Genomic DNA, 20,889 nt, shown 5'->3' on the forward strand with positions numbered 1-20,889 from the left:
CACACACACACACACACACACACACACAATTTTTTTTTTTTTTTTTTTGAGATGGAGTTTCACTCTGTCACCCAGGCTGGAGTGCAGTGGCATGATCTTTGGCTCACTGCAACCTCCGCCTCCAGGGTTCAAGCGATTTTCCTGCCACACCCTCCCGAGTAGCTGGGATTACAGGCACTGTGCCTGGCTAATTTTTGTAGTTTTAGTAGAGACAGGGTTCCACCATCTTGGCCAGGCTGGTCTTGAACTCCTGACCTTGTGATCCACCCGCCGCAGCCTCCCAAAGTGCTGAGATTACAGGTGTGAGCCACTATGCCTGACCGCAATTTTTTTTTTTTTTTAAATGCAGTCTGTACACTTCAGTAGGAATGGTTTAATATACTTAGTCCTAGAAAATCAAAATATTAGCTGAAGCACAAGTAATTATAAGATAAAACACTAACACTCCTTGTAAGCTTTCAATTAATCAAATTGTCTGGGGGAAAGGCTTCATCTAGATCAGAAAAAAAACCACTAACGAACAAGTACTCTAAAAACAGAAGCGCATCTCCTGTGTGAGGTATAACTTCACCAAGACTGTTAATTGCAATATCGAGTATCACAAATACTACTCACTACGCTTGGGCACTGGAACAAAACAGACCAATTCCAAGTAGCTCATGTAACAAACGGGACCCAAGTTTCCAACTATGGAACATGGGAATTGCCACAAGGAGTTTGGTCGCATTCCCATTTCCCCATAAGAATCTCTAAAGGGAACATGGCCAAAAAACATGGCAGAACTTCATATGGACAAGAAATCTGAAAGAAAAGCCAAGCCCCAAGCTAATCTCCGGAAAAGCTTCCCAGTGTTAGGACAGGCTGGGAAGGACCCTACGCCTAGGTTGGCCCCAACCAGGTGGCTGACTCTCCATAGGGGATGGGGTTCGATTTCAAACCCAAGGACCTAATTTGCTTCCCTAATACAGAGACATCTCCACAACCCTCCTCTCCATACGGCTTGCTGTTTAATCCTTGACATTTCATTTGTTAAAAAGCAAAAGCCGACACTGGTCTGGCCAGCCCCATCATCCATTTTAACTTGGTCAAGTTTTTGCTATTGAACAGCAAGCCTGAGAACTGTCAAGCTAATTTTACTGAACACTCTGTTACTGAATCATGCCTGAGTCCCGGCCATTCTTTACCTCAGAAGCTGGACCCCATCCCAGAACAATCTTTAAAAGTTTATTTTACTGATCAAAGCAAAATAAGAAAAAGCTCTTTTTAAAAAACTCTATTTAGGGAGCGATGCAGTAAGTGATACTTTGGCAGGAGTACTGAAATGTAAAGTGCCTTGTGCATTTATAAACTTGAGGGTATTTGCTCTGGCGCTAGGCCAGTGTGTGTTTGGAACAAATGCCAGTCAACCACGTTCAGATTTGCCTTCCCCTGCTTTCTCCTCAGAAGTCAGTATGCGCTCCATCTGTGACAATATGTTGTGCGATGGATGAGTAGGGCCTAAAAGAGAACACAAGTTCTTGGGTACTCACAAACCAATACTGGCCTGGACCTCATGAACTGCCATCCACCTGGTTCTACTGGAACCAGTGTAGATTTCAGCCTGCTTAGAAACTGCTTACGTTCCCCTCCTCATCTGCTGCCGACTAACAGCATTATTTCCAGCCAATACGTTTATCTTTTTCAGCAAAGGCAGACTAAAAGCTCAAAAGGAAGCCTTGTGTTTGGACTAACTTCCATAAATTAAAAGTGTCCTTTTAAAAGATTTTTGAGCAAAGGAAAATCCCCAGTCTGTATTTTTCTGTCATTTTACCAAAACGTACCTGGGTGACAAGGTTAAAGCAAGCAGAGGAAATCCCTGGCACTTATCATCCACAGGCATTACTGATAAATTGTGTGGTGGAGGAATAAAGGATTACCTTCTGTATTTTTTCATTACACTTTTCTTTTGTTACAGAATACATAAATCCATTGTGGCACAATGTAATATGTATCACCATGCTACACCTGCGGACGCTTCCGAGCGGCTGCCATGTCTGTGCAGTCAGGAATGATAAGTGAACCACCCGTGAATGTTAACGATAGTGATCATTCTGAGGTAACTCGGCTCTCCATCTTCCTTTACAGCCTCCGTGCTGAAGCCAGGGTAGCAAGGTTCATGAGAGGAAAATGAAAACAACAGCGAAGGGAAGGGGCACGCACGGCCCTCGGAATGGACCTTCGCGAGTGTGCAGTATCTCACTCTGGGGCTCCATTTCGGTAAAAACGTGCGCGTTAAAAGGAGAAAGAGGTTCTGCCCTGCGTGCTGCACATTCAGACAGACCTAATAAGAGTTTCCTTAGGTCAGTCCCACGCTCCGCTCCTTTCCCTCCAGATGAATGCCAACTTTGAATCTTGTTCCACGTCTACAACACTTTAGGGGGGGAGATGGGCAGCGCTTTGTTTTTTGAGTAACACCCTCATATGTTTCTGAAATGTAAGAGCATAGAATGCAAGTGGTTCTCAGCCTCCGTCTAGGTGCAAGTGTTAAGTTATGCTCCCATTTAACAAGTGGAGATGGAGACTTGCCACCACAATTTTCAGCTTGACTTCCAAACATTCTGGGTTTTATGCCTCATTTCTTTATATCCAGGATTTTTTATGGGCTTTCTAAAAAGTCTATTGAAATACATCTTTTAAAGCCTTTATTTAATGTGGGAGGCTGGGTTTGAAGCTAAGAAGACAATGATCCTGGCGGGAGTGTTGGTGGTGGGCAGGCAGGGTGCTCCTGGTCCTGGTTCGCCTTCCAGGTGGCACGCGCTCTGGTCTCTGGATTGGGACCTGTGGCGGGGTGACCAGCCCTCAGATAAACAGGTAGGGTACACACAGACCCAAAGTCCCAGCTCAGAAACTGCTCCTCCTCCTGCTTGCCCTGTGGACAGACAACTTGTTTTCACCCAGAGCAGGGCATTCTAGGGACACTGGAGGGAAGAAGCAGCTGTCTTCCCACAGCTCCTTGGCTGTCCGTGCTGGGTCTAGGATGAAACTCCACTTCAGGGAGCAGATTAAACACTGCCAGGAGTGCTTCAGTCAATTCAAAGTTAGGTCCTGTCAAGTCTCATAACCACTAAACAATGTATGGGCATTTAAAAAAAAGACTCCTCACTTGAGGAGTTCAGCTCTGTCCCAGCACACAGCCATTCAGTTACCCCAGAGAAGTTTGTATGCCAGCATGAACCCAAAGCAAGCAGCCTTTCTGTACTAAGCAGTAAGCAAGAGACAATGGGAGCCACAGAACCCACAGGAACACGGGTCTTCATGTGAAACGCTTAGATTCTATCTTTAGGAACAGAGCTGGAACCAGAGAACAAGTTTGAAGGCAGCATCCTGGAGAGGAAAGGGCATCGGCTGGGAGTTAAATACCCTTTGACCCAAATCCCAGTTCCGTGGCTAATGGAGATGTTGCTGTAACATGTGGGAACCTCAGCTGCATCCATGAAATGAGTAGGCTACTTCCCTATAGAATTGTCAAGCACCTCACACTATGATGGCCAACAGTACAGGGAGTTTCCCAGCATTAGTTCTCTTTTGTTTCCCTTGTCCTAAGTCATCATTCCAAGAGAAGAGGCCCCATTTCAGCCCCTCCTTCCCCTGCTGCCTAAACAGAAACTGTTTGCGGGGAGGGGATCTTCAAAACGCATTGCCTGTCTTTGGTAACACAGGGGCATTAAAATGTGTGATTTGTTGAGCTTGGTGGCAACATTCAGGCACTGCCAGTGAGCAGCCTATCACCCAAGCATCAAAATCTCCCAAAAACTCTAAAGAGAGCACTTTGGGTTCAGTTTTCACAGCTTTCCTTTTTGACAGTGTTAACTATGGAAGCAGGTATGTTCCACCTCAACTTAATTCATCGGCTTTGAATGGTGATGACGGAAATAAAAAATCGTGATGTGTAGAGAATTTAAACAAGATTTATTAAGAACTTTTTGATTTGCACAATACAAGTTGTCTACTGCATAACAATGATAATAAAACAGCAACCACTATTTACTGAACACTTTCTATGTGCTAGGTGCTGTTTTAAGATTTTTAAAATAAATCTGTATTGACTCATTCCATCCTAAAATAGGCATAATTATTATACCCATGTTATGGAAACTGAAGCTAAAGGCATTAGGGAATTTTCCTGAGGTCACTCATCTATTAAAAATCCTGTTTTGGATTCAGAAATCAACAATATGGTCCCTAACCCAAGTTGCACAGTCCAGTGGAGGAGAAAGACAAGAAGCCAACAAACAATTATAGTTCTGTGTGACAGTCACAAAGGTGGAGGCAAGTTCAGAGTGCTGTCAAAACACGGGGCACTTAACCTAGCCATGCAGAGGTGAGAGGGTCCGGGAGGCTTACTAGTGGGGATGACGTCTCAAAACACAATCATTGTTTAGCTCTAAACTGAGGTAGGAGAGACAGTGGCAGTGCCAGAGGCAGCAGAGCCCAGTAAGCTCTAGAATAAAGTGACCTGGTTTGGAGTCCTAGCTCTGCTTTCATGGGTAACAACATAATCACTTTAACTTTATTTCCTCGTCTACAAAATGAGGATGATAATTATTCTTAAATTGTAAGATTCTTGTGAAGGCAAAATACTTCTAAAGTACTTACCATAAAACCTGTCATATAATAAATGCTTATAGGCCAGCCATTGGTTAAAAAAAAAAAAGATAAATGCTTAAACAACAGTTCATATATAATAACCATAAGCACTTTCTTCATATGTACAATAAAGTAATATACAATGATAAGACAATGATAGTCAATATTTATTGAGCCCTTACTTTGTTTAAGCCTCCTAGAAAAGGTAGGTGCTATTATCAGTCCCATTTGATAACAGAGAAAATTGAGGTTTGGCAAGGTTGAGACATTTGTCTGGAGTTATAGAATAAGTTAATAAGTTATACAACTAGTAAGTCCTGAAGGAGCCAGGAGTTGAACCCAGAGCAGCTAGACTCCAAAGTCTGCGTTTGTTAACGCCTTCCGAGAGTCTTAGGGACTCAGGGAAAGAACAGACTTCCAGAGAACACATCTTCCATGCTGGAACCACTGACCCAATCTGTGGAAAAGGTTCAACTTCCAGTGTAACAAATTCAGCTTGACTATAAATGTTCCGACTTTTAGACTAACCATTATGACCTACAAGATTTTTAAAAAAACCTTGGAGAATGTCATGATTTCAAAAGCCACAGTCTCTGTTTGCAGAAGTGAGAAAAGGCTGCCAAGAGCAGTTCTGGAGCCTCCAGTCCTGACCAGTTCACAATAGTGATGAAGACAAACTCTGGTTCCCAACCTGCTCTGGCCCAATTCCATGCATGTTCGTTCTCTAGCATTTCAAGGTAGAAAATGAAAATATACGAGCAAGAGAAAGCCTTGTAATAACTGCAGCATGGCTGCTTTAAAATAAGTCCTTTGAGTGTTACTTTATCCATAAAAAGAGTTTACACTAGAGTGAATGCCACATTTTGTTTCCCCTTATACTGACCAAAATTTTTTTTAAAGATCAAAGCGTATTGTGGGAGCATGCAATGTTTGACATTGGACAAAGTACTCTTTTTCAAAACAGACATTTTCCAAAAACACAACTCGCTAGACTAATGGGCAGCGAGAAGCCAAAATGACTGCCCTCCGCCTTCTCCTTGTGTATCTTTGCCAGAGTCCTTGGGACTTGCCAAATCCGGTCATGCCTGCTTAGCTTGCTCGACTGATTGTGCCAGAAAAGAAAATAAGACACAGATGTATTTGAGCTCTTTGAGATGCCAGTAAGAGAGACAGCTAATGGCTTCATTTCGACCCTCCCCTTCCAGCTGGGCACAGGTGGGGGATAATGAGGTCCCTCTCCCTAATCAAACTCAATTATTTACTACTCTATATAACCGCAAAGACATTCACATTCCGTTCAGAATATAAAACACACCGTGGGCTACTTCCAACCACTGCCACTGGGTATTTATAACAAACTCAAGTGGCTAACAGTTTGCCTTGGCAGGAGTTTAAGTGTGTAAAGTTTTGCAAACTGTTTCTGTTCAAATATGTCCTGCTGAAATGGGGTCCCAGGCGGGGTTCCATAACTGTCAGGTCAGTGAACTGCATAACATCTGAGAATGTATTCACCATGCAGTGCAGACAGGATCTGGAAATCAAACGCTTCGTTCTATCACAACCTTCTGAGAAGCATCACAGTTTTTTCAACAGCAAGACTGACATTGCATTAATAAACATTCCAAGTCACTAGCCTGACATGTACATAGCAGCAGCTGACAGACTCCGACATAAGCTGAGGGGAGAACAGAGGAAATCAAAATGAGACATAGTAACTAAACACGGCCAAAGGGGGAAGCATCACCAAACCAGTCACATGCGCTCAGAAATGGGAGCTCCCGACTTTGAAGATACATATTAACTAAAGCAACAATCTGGTATAATTTTTAGATACAAAATGAGTTGATGGTTATTGAAAATTTGTGCTTTTATGGTAGGAACAAAGCGAATCCTGGCACAATTTCAAAACATTCCAGTGAGCAAAACATACATATTTAGCTTGTCTGACCTTTAAATTCTTAGAAGTGTGTAATTAATGCTTTCAATCTTTATTACTTGCTCCAATATTTCTGTCACTTTAAACAGACACAAAGAAAAATCCTTTCTTTTCTCTAGACAGTAGCTGTTGCCAAAAAGGAAATCAAGTCAGATTTACAAATACAAAATTAAACAGGCTGCATATGTTACATTTCCACACACAAGGACAATCTGGACAATGAAAATGTTTGCTAATACAACAGAATGAAAAGAAACAACACACAGTTGGTCCTCTATGACTCAAGCAAACAATAAATAACCAGGATAATTTATACCCATATTGTCAGGCCTGGTTACAAAGAACACAAACATCTTCTTTTATTCCTTACTCTATTTTAGCTCTGCCTCTTACCAAACAATATGGCCTTGAGTTAGTAACTACCTGTCTCTGATCCTCAGCTTATATATTATAAAAGTGAATTGTGTATAAGAAATTTTACTGATGGGGTGTGGCCAATTTTAAAATATAATAAAAAAGAAATAAACGATTAAAAAAGAAATAAATGAGATAGCATCTACTGGAGGCATGAAACTGAATGAGTGTGTGAAAATGTTCTCCTCACCGCGCCCCCCCACCCCGTTTTTTTTTTCATTCTCTAGACCACAAGGCAATAGCATAATAACAGAAGGAAAGACTTCAAGCTAATGGCACCCTTTAATAAAGGTATGGTCTCTTGGGGTATACTGTGGATTTATCATCAAGAACGTAAACTAAAGCACCCCACTGTTCTGAAAAGCCTGCAGACAGTAGAGCATGAACGAACCTAGGAAACACATCTTTTAAAAAGCAGCTCACCTTTCCCTTTCTGTAGAGCCAAGAGAAGCCAAGGCAGTCTCGGGAAGCCTGCTGGGCCACAATGCCCAAAGCAGCCTAGCTTCTGGGCTAAGACCCTCCACTGTTACCTGATAACCCCTTATGCAAACAGCTCTTGGATAGAACGTTCCTTCCTCATGTTCCTCTAATATACCAAACATTTAAAGGAAAACATATATATACAGGAGGCAGTTTAACTGCTCTGACTTCTAACCTAAGGAGATTCAGAGCATTTTATTGGCCTTGACTTTTTCCCCCCCCCACTTTAAAGCCCTTCTTTCCCACTCCAGAGTCGAATCCTGGCATGAAACCTTAATGTCAACACATATAAGGTAATGATACTACCACAGTTGTTTTTGTCATTGGCACTTCTGAACTCAATTCAGTCTCACAAATTCTGACTAAATTAGGCCTGTGTTGGGAATGGGAGAAGGAGATGAACAAGGCAGGTCCCTAGCCTTGAGAGGCACTTAGCCCACTCAAGATCTCCTTCTCCCTTTTTCCACTTTGTCCAAAGGAACAGTAGCCTTTGGCTTGGTCATTCCCGGCAAGAAGCATTTCTCGAGATGCCAGGCACTATCTGAGCTCCAGCTCTTTATCTGGTTTTAAGGGCCAGCCAAAAACCTTCCCATTCCTCCCACTCTCTACTTCTCCCCTCTGACACTCCTGATATCCAAACATCTTTACTGCTTAGGCTCAAAGTAGTCAGCAAGTTAGGGATTCACATTTATAGACATCTTTGCTCTGTCCAAAATCAATCAGCAACAATGGATAGTTTAGGAATCCACTTGCAGATTTGCTAAAAGAGGCAGTTTCCATTAGCAGGCTTCTAATTTGCAAGTTGTTAGAATAATCCATTCTCCTTCTCCAAACAACAACGCTACATCCAGGGGTTTCCTGGGGCCCAAGGGCTCTAGACATAGTCCTGATTTAGTCAGAACATCAGAAGACATCCAATTTCACCTGCTCTCCACAGAACATTTCTCCAATGAGAAATTCATTTATTAATAAGTTAATTAGTTCCTTTTAAAAATATAAATAATTATAAAACATAATTCACTATCTTTGCATGATGGAATGAAGACAAATCTAAAATTTTATTTTATATGCAGAAACAGATCTATTTCCCAATTTTGCTACAATGGACACATATTAATTATATAATTAAAAAAAACTCAGAGGAAGGTTAAACCCCATTCTCACCTTCCTGTGAATTATTCCCACTGAGAATCTCTGATAGAAATAACAATAGCAACTATGTAACACTTCCTACATACAAGAGTCTCAGCTAACATTAATCATCACAACAGCATTTCCTGAGGTTCAAGAGCCCCCAGGAATCACAGATGAATTTACAGACTAAGTTTCAGAATTTAAAAATCTGGTTTTTCATGGTGATGGGAACATCTAGTTCCAGCTACTCAGGAGACCTGTTTGAACCCAAGAGTTCCAGTCCAGCTTAGGCAGCATAGCGAGATACTGTCTCTCAAAGATTTTTTTAATTAAAAACAATTTTGATTTTGGTCTAATGAAAAGCATATATAGATGTATTATCTACACATATCAATATATGTATGATATGATATGGATGTATACATATATCTATATATGCTTTTCTTTGAACTGAAAGCAAAATTACATGTCACCACATATTTTATGCATGTCACCATGTGCGTGTGTGGGGTGTATTAGATACAGATATAGATATAGGCCCATCCTCAATCCTCATCTTCCATGTTCCCCATTTTCAACCCACTGGGGGAACCCTGAGCCACTGCCTGGAGGAAGTACACCTGAGAGAGCCACCCAGCCCATATTAGATAAATGTGAACAAAAAAATTATTAAGCCGGGTGTGATGGCTCATGTCTGTAATCCCAGCATTTTGGGAGGCCGAGGCAGGCAGATCACCTGAGGTACAAAAACTAGCTGGTCACGGTGGCAGGTGCCTGTAATCCCAACTACTTGGGAGGCTAAGGCAGAAGAATTGCTTGAGCCTGGGAGGCGGTGGTTGCAGTGAGCCAAGATCACACCATTGCACTCCAGCCTGGGCGATGAGAGAGGGAGAGAGGAAGAGATGTGGGGGGAAGCGGGGGAGAGGGGTAAAGAGGGAGAGAAGGAGAGGGGGGAAGGAGGGGGGGGAGAGAGAGAGGGAGAGAGAAGGAGTGGTAGGAGAGGGGGAGAGGGGGAGAGAGGGAGGGAGGGAGGAAAGAAGGGAAGGGAAAGGGATGGAAGAAAGAAGGGGAGGAGGAAGGGAGAAGAGGGAGGAAGGGAGCAGTAGAGAGAGGGAGGGAGGAAGGAAGGGAGGAAAAAAGGAAGAAAGGGAGAAAGAAAGAAAAAAGAAAGAAGGAAACTTACTGGGAAAAGCTGGAATTTGATCAACAAACCTACCCCATGCCCATTTGTCTATGTAGTCTATAGCTATTCTCACACACTACAATGGCAACGCTGAGTTACAGAAACTCTATGGCCCACAGCCTAAAATATTTGCTATCTGACCCTTTGCAGAAAAAGTGTACTGGGCCAGAAGTGGTGGCTGAAGCTTGTAATCCCAGCACTTTGGGAAGCTGAGGTGAGCAGATCACTCGAGTCCAGGAGTTCGAGACCAGCCTGGGCAACATAGTGAAACGCTGTCTCTATAAAAAATACAAAAATTAGTTGGGCATGGTGGCACATGCCTATAGTCCCAGCTACTGGGGAGGATGAGGTTGGAGGATTGCTTGAACATGGCAGGCAGAGGCTGCAGTAAGCCAAGATGATGTCACTACACTCCAGCCTGGTTGACAGAGCAATACCCTGGGTCAAAAGAAAAAAAAAAAAGTTTACCAACCCTAGGATAAGGTGGTGGGATTTGGTGGGTTATGTTATTGTCATTATTAATAAATAATTTTATTATTTAATAATAAGCAGCTAGAGTTATTTGACATCACTAAAAAATTTAGTAAAAGTCAAATGGCAAGCTGCTTGCAGAACTTGTTTGCTGAATAGAGTGACAGAATTCAGTGGGCACAAGGATCTCTATGAACAGTCTTTCTGGTCTCTGAAAAAATCTGTGCTGTTTGGTACCAAGTCACACTATGTACAAGTATCAGCCAGGCAGAGCCCACTTATGTATACAGCAAGCAACAGATTAGTAGAGTGACCAATCTGGTTTACCCAGGATGGAGGAAGGGGTGGGAGGTCAGTGCCAGGGGGTAATCATGGATATAGAACTTCCAGTTTTGAAACAGGGAGAGTCCTCGGCAAACCACCACAAATTGGTCATACTAACAGAAAGCATGGTGGGCCAAATGCAAAGTAGAGTTTTCTAGGCCAGGAGCAGTGGCTCACATCTGTAATCCTAACATTTTGGGAGGCCGAGGCAGGAGGACTGCTTGAGCTTAGGAGTTCAGCACCAGCCTGGGCAACACAGTGCAACCTTGTCTCTACTAAAAATAAAATCAGTTGGGCATGGTGGCATGTGCCTATAGTTCTAGCTACTTAGAAGGCTGAGGCAGGAGGATCCCTTTAGCCCAGGAGTTTGGGACGACAGCGAGCCATGACTGCATCACTGCACTCCAGACTAGGCCACAGAGCAAGACGCTGTTGCCAAAAAAAACCAAAACAAGCATTTGCTAGTAAAGAACATTCAAAATTCGTATGTTTGTGTGGGGGGACACAATTCAGCTGGCCTACTAAAATAATAGACTAGTGGTTAAAAATACACTGTTTAAAAGGATAATATGTTAATCATGATGTCTCATATGAAAATCAAAAGGCTGAAGTTGACAAGTAAAACATTTAACACTCAATTAAATCCAACATCAGCAATGTTTAACTTCAGCAAAACATCATCTGTTAAAGTTGTTAGTTTGCATTTTATTAATGTTATAGTTTTATCTGTATTTAGTTTGTAATTTTGTTTTGGTTGTGTAAAAACACTGAATTTACAGATACACATTATAGAACTTTATAGCTAGAACTTTATATTTGTATGTATCCAAGTAGCATTATTTAAAAACTCACTTGGATAAGCATTGAGACTTTAGGAGAATTTATTTCCCTTTAAAAGAGTTCTGTATATAACCTACATTTGAGAAATTCCCTCATGACAATTCCATGAGATAGTTACTATTACCCACATTTTGCAGATGAAGAAACTAAGACTTAACAAAGGTAAGTAAAATTGTCTAAGGTCATGCATGTAGTAAGATACTAGTGAAGCTGAAACTTGAACCCAGGTTTGCCTAAATTCAAAGTCTGTGCTGCCTCACTTAGAAGGAAAGATGATCCTGGAGCCCCCAGAATAGGAGGTGTGAGAGCCTCTGAAGGTCAGAAGGCGACCTGGGCTTCCTGGCATTCAAAAGGCAGGAACAGGTGTAAAAGATGGGAATAGGTCTCAAAAAGCAAGGTGGGACATAGTGCTGGGTTGAGTGTCCTCCTGGCAGCCCACAGACCCCTGAAGATTCAGTCATTCCTTCACCATGAAGCCCTGCGCTGGGTGCTAAGGATACAGAGACAGTAAGACTGCACCTTCCTAGTCTTAATGGTCTTGCTGCTAACTTAGAGGATGTGTGCTCATGAGAGGACTCATTTGAAAGTCAGTAGATCCTCAGTGTTTACGCACTGCCCATGTTCACTGAAAGTTACAATGATTCAGCTTTTTCGGTCCAACTGGCTGACGTCCACCTAAACACTGCCCCTCCTCTGCTATAAAACAGAAAGTAGGAGAAGAAGAAATATGTACGAGTGGCAAAGAGATCTACTCAGTCGCCTATTCAAGAAATACATGTGGCAGATCTATCATAGTAATGGAGTGATGGTGGGTACTGTGGGCACAGATAACTCAGTTCTTGCTCTCGAAGGGTTGTTTATTAATAGTGACAGTAACAGTGGCTAACACTAAGACGATGCGTACATATGCTAAACACTGTTCTAAGTGCTTTAGATCTATTAATTTGTCGAATCCTCATAGCTGATCTGTGAGGTAGGTATTATTATCTCCATTTCACTGAGCTGCCAAAAAGTTAAACATGCATCCAGGATCACACACACTAGTTAGGGCAAGGTTAGGATCAGCATCCAAGTGGTCTGGCTCCAGAGCCCACCATGCTCTCACTTACTGCACTATAGCAGTGGCTGAATGTCAGCCTTAAGACAGTGAGATTCACAGGTTAAACCAACACCAGATTCCACAGCCTCAACCTCTCAGTAGGGGGTTGGAAAGAACATGGACTTTAAAGTCAGGGATGGGGTCAAATCCAGGCCTAAGAACAATATTGCTCAGCCCCAGTTTCCACGTCTCTAAGTTGGTCATAAAAACTGGGCTATTTGGGGATTAAGTGAGATAGCATATGCATCGTTGGCCCTTAGTAAATATTGGTTCACTCCCTATTGTCACACCTACTTCCCTCTTTCTGTATCAGCTCAGTGTCTTCCCAGCCACTTCTTGCCCCTCCTCTACTAGGAGACAAATGCAAGGAGGAAAGGGGAGAAATGACCACGAGGAGGAGGAGTTACAGCTTTATTTATTTTGCTGGGATTTCCTTCTCTGAAACTTTTCACACATCCCTGGAGACTCCTGAAGGTCCGCTCTGTTCTGCATTTGCAGGACAAGCTTTAGTAACTTAGAATATAGACCAGAAAGGTGAATAAGAGGTTGTTGAACCAAGAAAATACACACAAGGGCAAACGGTCAGTAATCTGTACTATTTCATCAGACAACTGAGAAAAAGAAAATTTATTGACACTTTTGTTCTTAATGCTCACATATAAAGATTTCACTTTACCTCATGTTTTCAGAAACACTCCAGACACATCAAATAAATGCTCTTGAATTTTAAAACAGAAAAAGGACTGACTGGGCTATGTATGTGCCAGGGAGTAGGAACACAGGGATGGGAGTAATTCTGGAGGAAAAACAGTATTAAGTTTAAAGCAGTTGTTACTCTCTGCCTTCTCCCTCCTCCTGTTCTCCAGAAGGCAGGGTTCATAGTGAGACACTAGGTAATCTTGGATGCCCCTCCTGGAAAGGAATACGAATCCTAGCCCGACTACACTCTATTGAAAACTCAGTGATTTAAAGCCTCTTGTTTTAAAAAAGGACTTTTAGTTCAAAAGACTGCTATGATCATGTGTTAATATTTATGTAGAAAAAGTTTTAGTCATTATATTAATAATCAATAAAAGTGTAAGTAAAAACTATTGAAATGCCACTGTACATTTTTTAAAGTAGAAAAAAAGCTTCTAATATCTTGTAATGGTAAAAACTATAAAAAATGATTTAAGAAATTCTGTTGGTAGCATTATAACTTAGGACATCTTTCAGAGGGTTTTTTGTCAATAAAAAGTGAGTCTAAAGATGTTTCTACTCTCTGACCAATAATCCTACTTACAGGTCAAAATTCTAAGGAAGTTGTTCAACATAATAAAAGGTATATAGATAACGACTGTCATCATCAAATTACTTATTAAGACCACACAAGGAAGCAATCTAAATATTCTGTGATCGGCTTCCACTGCACCCCATACACTTTTCTTTTATACTGCTTATTACGTTTTAATTATTTGACAACTGTCTTACCACTAGAATAAGCTCCATGAGGGTAATGCTATCTCTGTCTAGATCTCTTAACACACAATAAATATAGACTGTAGAAATTAAGAACAAATACTGAAACATTTATCATTTATTTATTTATTTTTGAGACAGAGTCTTGGTCTGTCGCCCGGGCTAGAGTCCAATGGTACAATCTTGGCTTACTGCAACCTCCACCTCCCAGGTTCAAGTGATTCTCCTGCCTCAGCCTCCTGAGTAGCTGGGATTACAGGTGCCCACCACCGTGCCCAGCTGATTTTTGTATTTTTAGTAGAGACAGGGTTTCACCACATTGGCCAGGCTGGTTTTGAACTCCTGACCTCAAATGATCTGCCTGCCTTGGCCTTCCAAAGTGTTGGGATTACAGGCATGAGCCACTGTGCCCAGCCTAATTTAATGTTAAGTAAAAATAACACAAAATATATGTATGCTACAAGTGAAACTGTAGCATATATATATTATATACACATGAATATATTATTATACAAGATTAAAATACTTATATTAAGATGAAAGCATCATTGGCTAACTTTTCCATTGTTTTAAATACTCTTTAAAGTGATTTTAGTACCTCTGAAATAAAAAAGCAGGAAACTCTGCTGTCATATATCCCAAACTTGACCTCGTATTACAGATGAAATGGCCACCAAGAAAGCCTGAGGGCCCACTCCCCTGCTTAACCCCAGGCACTCAGGTATTCTTTCTTTGCTCAAGAGTAGAAAGACCCAAAATACTCATATATTATATGTAGCACAACCCTATTTTCTATAACAGTCTCAAACAAAGGCAATATGTTTAGAGAGACAATGTCTTCTAAAGCAATCCCTCTTTTGAACAGTGAATTTGCCGGTTACTAACAGCAGGGGGTGCCAAAGGGATCGCTGTTATTCCCAGGAGATGGCCAGAAGGACTGCTGAGGCCTAGGTGAAAAAGAGCTTAGGTTTGAGAGAAAAGTCCAAATGCAGCACGTTTTCCGTTAACAACTGGGACAAGTGGATAAAACTCAGGAGCTTTATAGACTTGAATGGACAAAAACTACATTTTAATTTTCACTAACTTCTGATATTTTTGCATTTCCTTGAATTACAAGTAGAATCACAGTAGAATCAGCAATGCCAGTGACTGTCATGAACAGAAATCACAGGTGACACCACAGCACATTACAGCTGTTGCAGATTTCTCAAGTACCATTTACACTCATCACCGCTTTGAAACAACAAGCTTCAGGAGTTACTGTCAGGTACGCAGCTGGACTTGTTTAATCTACTAGTAAAGCCCCACATATTACTATATCATGAATTTGTTCAATAATCTGGTAACTTTAAATAACAGAATACTTCCATATTCCAATGGATTTTATTTTATGCATTTACACATGCTTTTCTGAGAAAGGCACAAAAAAGTTTACGACGTGCTCAGTCTAAAGGCAGGCAACTGACAGGGAAGATCAAATTTGGTCTGAACAAAGTTGGAGAGAAAGTATTTTAAGTCGCAAGAGAGAAGTGGCCACAATGCACATTTTATTGAGTGTTTTTTCCTCGCAGCGAAAGTGGCAAACCCAGAAGTTTGGCTTCAGAGGCTCCAGGTACACCAGTGTTTCCAGAGGCCTGGCTCTAGACATGCCGTTCAGAGATCTGCTTTACACAACGTGCCACTGCAAAGCAGTCTGTGTAGCCTAGGTGCAGAGGCATGAAATACAATGCGAATGCTGTCCTCAACATCTCTCTGAAGTTATCATTATTACCAGTGGACTCTCCAGATGCCAAATATCACTTATTTGATGAACAAAACCAAAATCAGATCCAAAATGCTAGAAGGTTGGGATGAGATACTGAGAGATTAAATAAGAGAGTCAGTACTCACATTCGAACAAAGAGTGACTCTTTGGATGTCAGACCAGGAGATGAGTACTTTTCAACCAAGGCCAAAGTACTGAAGCCAAACTTATGAATGGGCTCATTGGAATCCAGCGGGGGGAAATCCGTGTCCACCTCCCCATCATCCTCAGCAATATGCAGGCAGTAGGCACTGACATTGTCACTGAAAGGAAAACCAAAAAGGTGAGTGAATAACAGAGTAGGGAAGGGACAAGAAGACCAGAGGGTATGGTATAGAGCAAGCAAACTGAGGAGACTGATTTTCTTTACCTCAACCCTGGTGATACAGTAAGAAACCCCAAATCCTACTTCATTTGATAGGGAGAATACACATGGCAATGCAAAGGGGAGAAAAATGATGTGAAAGGAGGGTCTTCATTCTACTTTATTCTTGCAACATTCACTGAGCCCTAATGTAGCTATGACAAATAACCTAACCTCCTAGATCAAAGGTGAGATTTAGTATCAGCCCTAAAAGCAGCTTACAGCATAGTAGGGAGAAAAAGTAATAAGCACTACATTAGTTACAATACAAATGTAAAATATAACAGATATATACAAAGCTATAAAGGGGGAAAGATTATTTGGCCGCAGGGAAGGCAGGGGTCAGAGGCTTCTGATTTACGGTTAGGATTAAGGAAATATCTGGCCGGATACAGTGGCTCATGACTGTAATCCCAGCATATGTGGGAGTTTGAGGCAGGCAGATCACTTGATCCCAGGAGTTTGAGACTAGCTGGGCAACATGGCGAAACTCTGTCTCTGCTAAAAATACAAAAATTAGCTAGACGTGGTGGTGGTGCATGCCTGTAGTTCCAGCTACCCAGGAGGCTGAGGTGGGAGGATCACTTGAGCCCGTGAGTTTGAGGCTGCAGTGAGCTATGATGGTGCTGCTATTGCACTCCAGCCTGGGCAACAAAGCAAGACCGTGTCTCAAAAAATAAAATTAAAATTAAAATTAAAAAATATGTATCTGTGCTCTAGATCAGGAGAAATTCTCAAGGTAACCAAGACAATGCATACAGTTCCTCCCTTCTCTGAAGAGTATCTAATTCAGTTGGTACAACGATCTGACTTCAAACACCATAGATCCTTAACAAAGTAAAGGCAATGACCTGATTAATCCTGACACAGATACCCGGCCCTCTGGACTACTCCGGCACATTTCCCACTCCCTAGAGCGTCCAGACAGTACTCCGAGATTCCAGTCTTGCCCAGTTTAGAATCAACATATACCCTCTTTGGAGGAAGTAAAAAGTTGATCTGTTCAAAGAGGTTGGGAAACTATACCAACATACAGACAGCATAAAAGCGCAATCAATGCAACTGCTCCAGAGTTGAATTGTGAGATTGCAAATCTGTGAGCTTCCGAAGTATGCTAGCTTCAGAAGCAGGAACCCAATAGTTCACAAGGCAGTAGAATTCTCAATTCTGCAGCTTAAATTTGGAGTTTTAATTACATGATTGATGCTTAAATTAATTAATTGCAAAATGTATGCTAATTGTTTAATTGGTTGCTTGATCTATATAGATCATTTTTTGAATTAAATGAGTTGATTTACCAAGTTTATTGATTGGATGTGACAATGAATTATTTCACTGACTACCTGATTTGCAATTTTCCCAATTAATTCACAAATCTTTAGCTGCAACTCTGCTTATTTAGAGAGAGGGAACCTATTTCAGGCGATCTATACTCGGTGACTCTGTCATGCTAAGAGATATTTATTATAAAAAAAAAAGGTAATAAGGACAGATTAAAATTAATGGAAGCTGTAAATCTGCTAAATGGATTGATAACAAGAAAGTAATCTAGCTATGTTTGTCACTTTATATTTCAGGTATTTACAATGCTGTTAAGATATTCATCTCTGAATAGCATGGGAAACTTTCTACTGCAACAGGGTACTAAAACACAAAACAATTACAGAAACAAAAGAAAGCACTTCGGATGAGACAAATGTCATCGTATACTGGCTAAGAGCTCTGTGGTCAGAAAGAGTTCAAATTTCAGCTCCATAGCTCATGGGCTATGTGATTTCAGAGAATAAGCTTCACCTCCAGTTTCAGTTTCCACTTCTATAAAAAGGGTGTAATTGCCCCGTAGGGGTTGTAAAGATTAGATGAGATAATATATGTAGTGTCTGGCATGTAACAGAAGTAAAAAACAAATGGGAAGGTAACTAATAGTAACCTTACCCAAAGTCCTACGGAAACTAACTTACAGTTACACCAATCCTTAAAAATAAATTGTGAATGAGTATTAGAGTAACAATGCAACTGAGCAGCATGTTCTATGTACACACATCTGTAACTGGAGTTAGCATATCCACTGTGCTCCAGACTTGGGGTCACTGAGCCCCCAGGGTTTTATGAACAGGGCAGAAACAATGGAACAAGCAACTGACAGCACAGATAATTTACTACCATGTAAATCAACCTGAGGAATGTTTGATTCTCCAACACCACAGAGGTTCAGGGGCAAATAAAAAGCCTATTAATCAAAGCCGAAAGTCCAACAATGATATCAGAAGAATTCTGCTTTGATTGTTATGGGACACCCCTAAATCCTCTCAAAACAAATTCAACAAATGTCACAGGCTAAAATCTGAGATCTGAAAAGGAGATCTCAGATCACTTCACTGCCAAGTGCTATTATTCTCCCTACTTTTTAAATACAAAGTATGAAATCATTCATTTCATTCAAAGCACATCTGTAAAGTAGCCCCCCTGTGCTGTGGCCTGTCCTGAGCACTGGGAGCACAGTGAGGAAAAGAAGACCGATTCCTGCCATACTGTATTCTACAAGACTAATGGAAGCCTCTTCTGGGTCATCAGTAAAGTCTGGCAACAAACAGTGCTCCAACTCCTCTGACCCCTTAATTGAAAATCTGAGGAGATAATAACTAAAATTCTATATTTTACACATGGACACATCAGTTCCTTTGTGCTTTGATAAAGGAATCATGGCCAGGCGCAGTGGCTCAAGCCTGTAATCCCAGAACTTTGGGAGGCCGAGGTGAGTGGATCATGAAGTCAGGAGATCAAGATCATCCTGGCTAAGACAGTGAAACCCCATCTCTACTAAAAACACAAAAAATTAGCCAGGCATGGTGGCACACACCTGTAGTCTCAGCTACTTGGGAGGCTGAGGCAGGAGAACTGCTTGAACCCAGGAGGCGGAGGTTGCCGTGAGCCAAGATCATGCCACTGCACTCCAGCTTGGGTGACAGAGCGAGGCACGCTCTCAAAAAAAAAAAAAAAATTGGTAAAAGAAGATACTCTTACATTTTGCCTTCCAAAACAGCTTCAGGACTCCAAATTAGTACTAGTACAATACCAGTAGTATTATTAGCTACATTTATTGAGTACTATGAGCCAGACACTCTGCAAAGTGGCTTAGATATATAAGCTCACTGAAATTTCACATCAACTTGGTAGATGAATCATTTATTATTTCTATTTTACAATTTAGATACCTGAGCCTCAATGGGATTAGATGGCTTGCTTAAGATTAAACAGTATGTAAGTGATGGGGCTGAGATTCAAATCCAGACAGCCAAGAGCGGACCCTCTTGACCCCCACCTGTTCCTCTGCCAAAGCCATGGTGTGTCAAGACTTCCTGAGGCACCTAGGAACCCAAATCCCTACAGAAATGTGACATACTTTGATGAGAAGGAGGAAATCATGACACATTACTTATAAAAAATTAGAATCGGTTCAACCTCCTTGCTTTTACAGATGGGGAATGGAGGCAGAGAAAAGAATAACATGCTCATGATCACCCAATTAAACAGAGCCAAAGCTGGTTTCGAAAACTCTGGTTTCCCCACTTCCAGTCCATTATTCTTTGATCAAATAAACTGGTGGCCTTTAAAATGGGGAAAGAAAAAAAGGGGGCAGCCCTAGTCCCTGCCTCAGGAAATCTCCCCAAATACAGACATCTGAGTTTACAACATGATGAAAACAGGGGCACCTTCCCATGACAGTCTGGTAGAAAGAAGAGAGATTTTGCAGTCACATCTGGTTTTAATGTTAACTCAAATTCTTAGACCAAATCTCTTTGGGATCCATTTTCTTATCTGGAAACAGCTTTCCTTGATTTTTCTAGGAGAATCCCTTGGATCTCCGAAATTCAAACAATTCTCCTTTGTGGTCTTTTTTTTTTTTTTTTTTTTTTTTTTGGAGACAAAGTCTAGCTCTGTTGCCCAGGCTAGATTCTTCTGCTTTAGCCTCCTAAGTGGTTGGGACTATAGGCGCATACCATCATGCCCAGCTAATTTTTGTATTTTTAGTAGAGACAGGGCTTCACCATATTTGCCAGGCTGGTCTTGAACTCTTGACCTCGTGATCCGCCCGCTTCAGCCTCCCAAAGTGCTGGGTTTATAGGCATGAATGACCGCATCCAGCCTCCTTTGTGATCTTACATAACTTGGTCAATATTTCTGCATATCACTAATCAATCATATCGCTGCTCTTTTTCTTATTTTTGCCTCTTTGCTCTAATGAGCAAGTATTCTTCTTTTATCTCTCCATGCTTACTGAAGAGTAAAATGACTGGCATTTAGAAGGTACTTAACAAATATTTATTGAATGAATGAAGATATGAATGTGTAGATTGAATCACTCTATGAAAAAAGCAAGGGGTATTATTTTTTTTTTTTTTTTTTAGATGGGAGTCTTGCTCTGTTGCCCAGGCTGGAGTGCAATGGCACGATCTCAGCTCACTGCAATCTCTGCCTCCTGGGTTCAAGCGATTCTCCTGCCTCAGCCTCCCGAATAGCTGGGATTATAGGCGCCTGCTACTACACCTGGCTAATTTTTAATTTTTGTATGCTTAGTAGAGACAGGGTTTCACCATTTTGGCCCAGCTGGTCTGGTACTCCTGACCTCAAGTGATCTGCCCGCTACAGCCTCCCAAAGTGCTGGGATTACAGGCGTGAGCCACCACGTCCAACCAGCAAAGGGTATTATTAATGAGATACGTGTTAATGAAAAGAGGGGAATAAGCTTTTCTTT

The 20,889-nt window shown here is 41.5% G+C and overlaps 1 protein-coding gene across 7 annotated transcripts in view; it reads right to left on the reverse strand.

Annotated features, from left to right (window-relative positions):
* Window positions 1-20,889, reverse strand: part of MAPKAP1 (MAPK associated protein 1) — a 260,780-nt gene that overhangs the window by 102,076 nt on the left and 137,815 nt on the right. For 5 of the 7 annotated variants that reach the window (XM_074395351.1, XM_074395347.1, XM_074395345.1 and 2 more), the window contains one exon: window positions 15,856-16,032. The exons of the other annotated variants lie outside the window; for them this stretch is intronic. In XM_074395351.1, the coding sequence (XP_074251452.1) occupies window positions 15,856-16,032 (177 nt within the window). The remainder of the gene's footprint in view (window positions 1-15,855; window positions 16,033-20,889) is intronic. 7 annotated transcript variants of the gene reach the window in all.

This window comes from Saimiri boliviensis, chromosome 2, assembly GCF_048565385.1.
Source record: "Saimiri boliviensis isolate mSaiBol1 chromosome 2, mSaiBol1.pri, whole genome shotgun sequence".
Lineage (NCBI taxonomy): Eukaryota > Metazoa > Chordata > Mammalia > Primates > Cebidae > Saimiri > Saimiri boliviensis.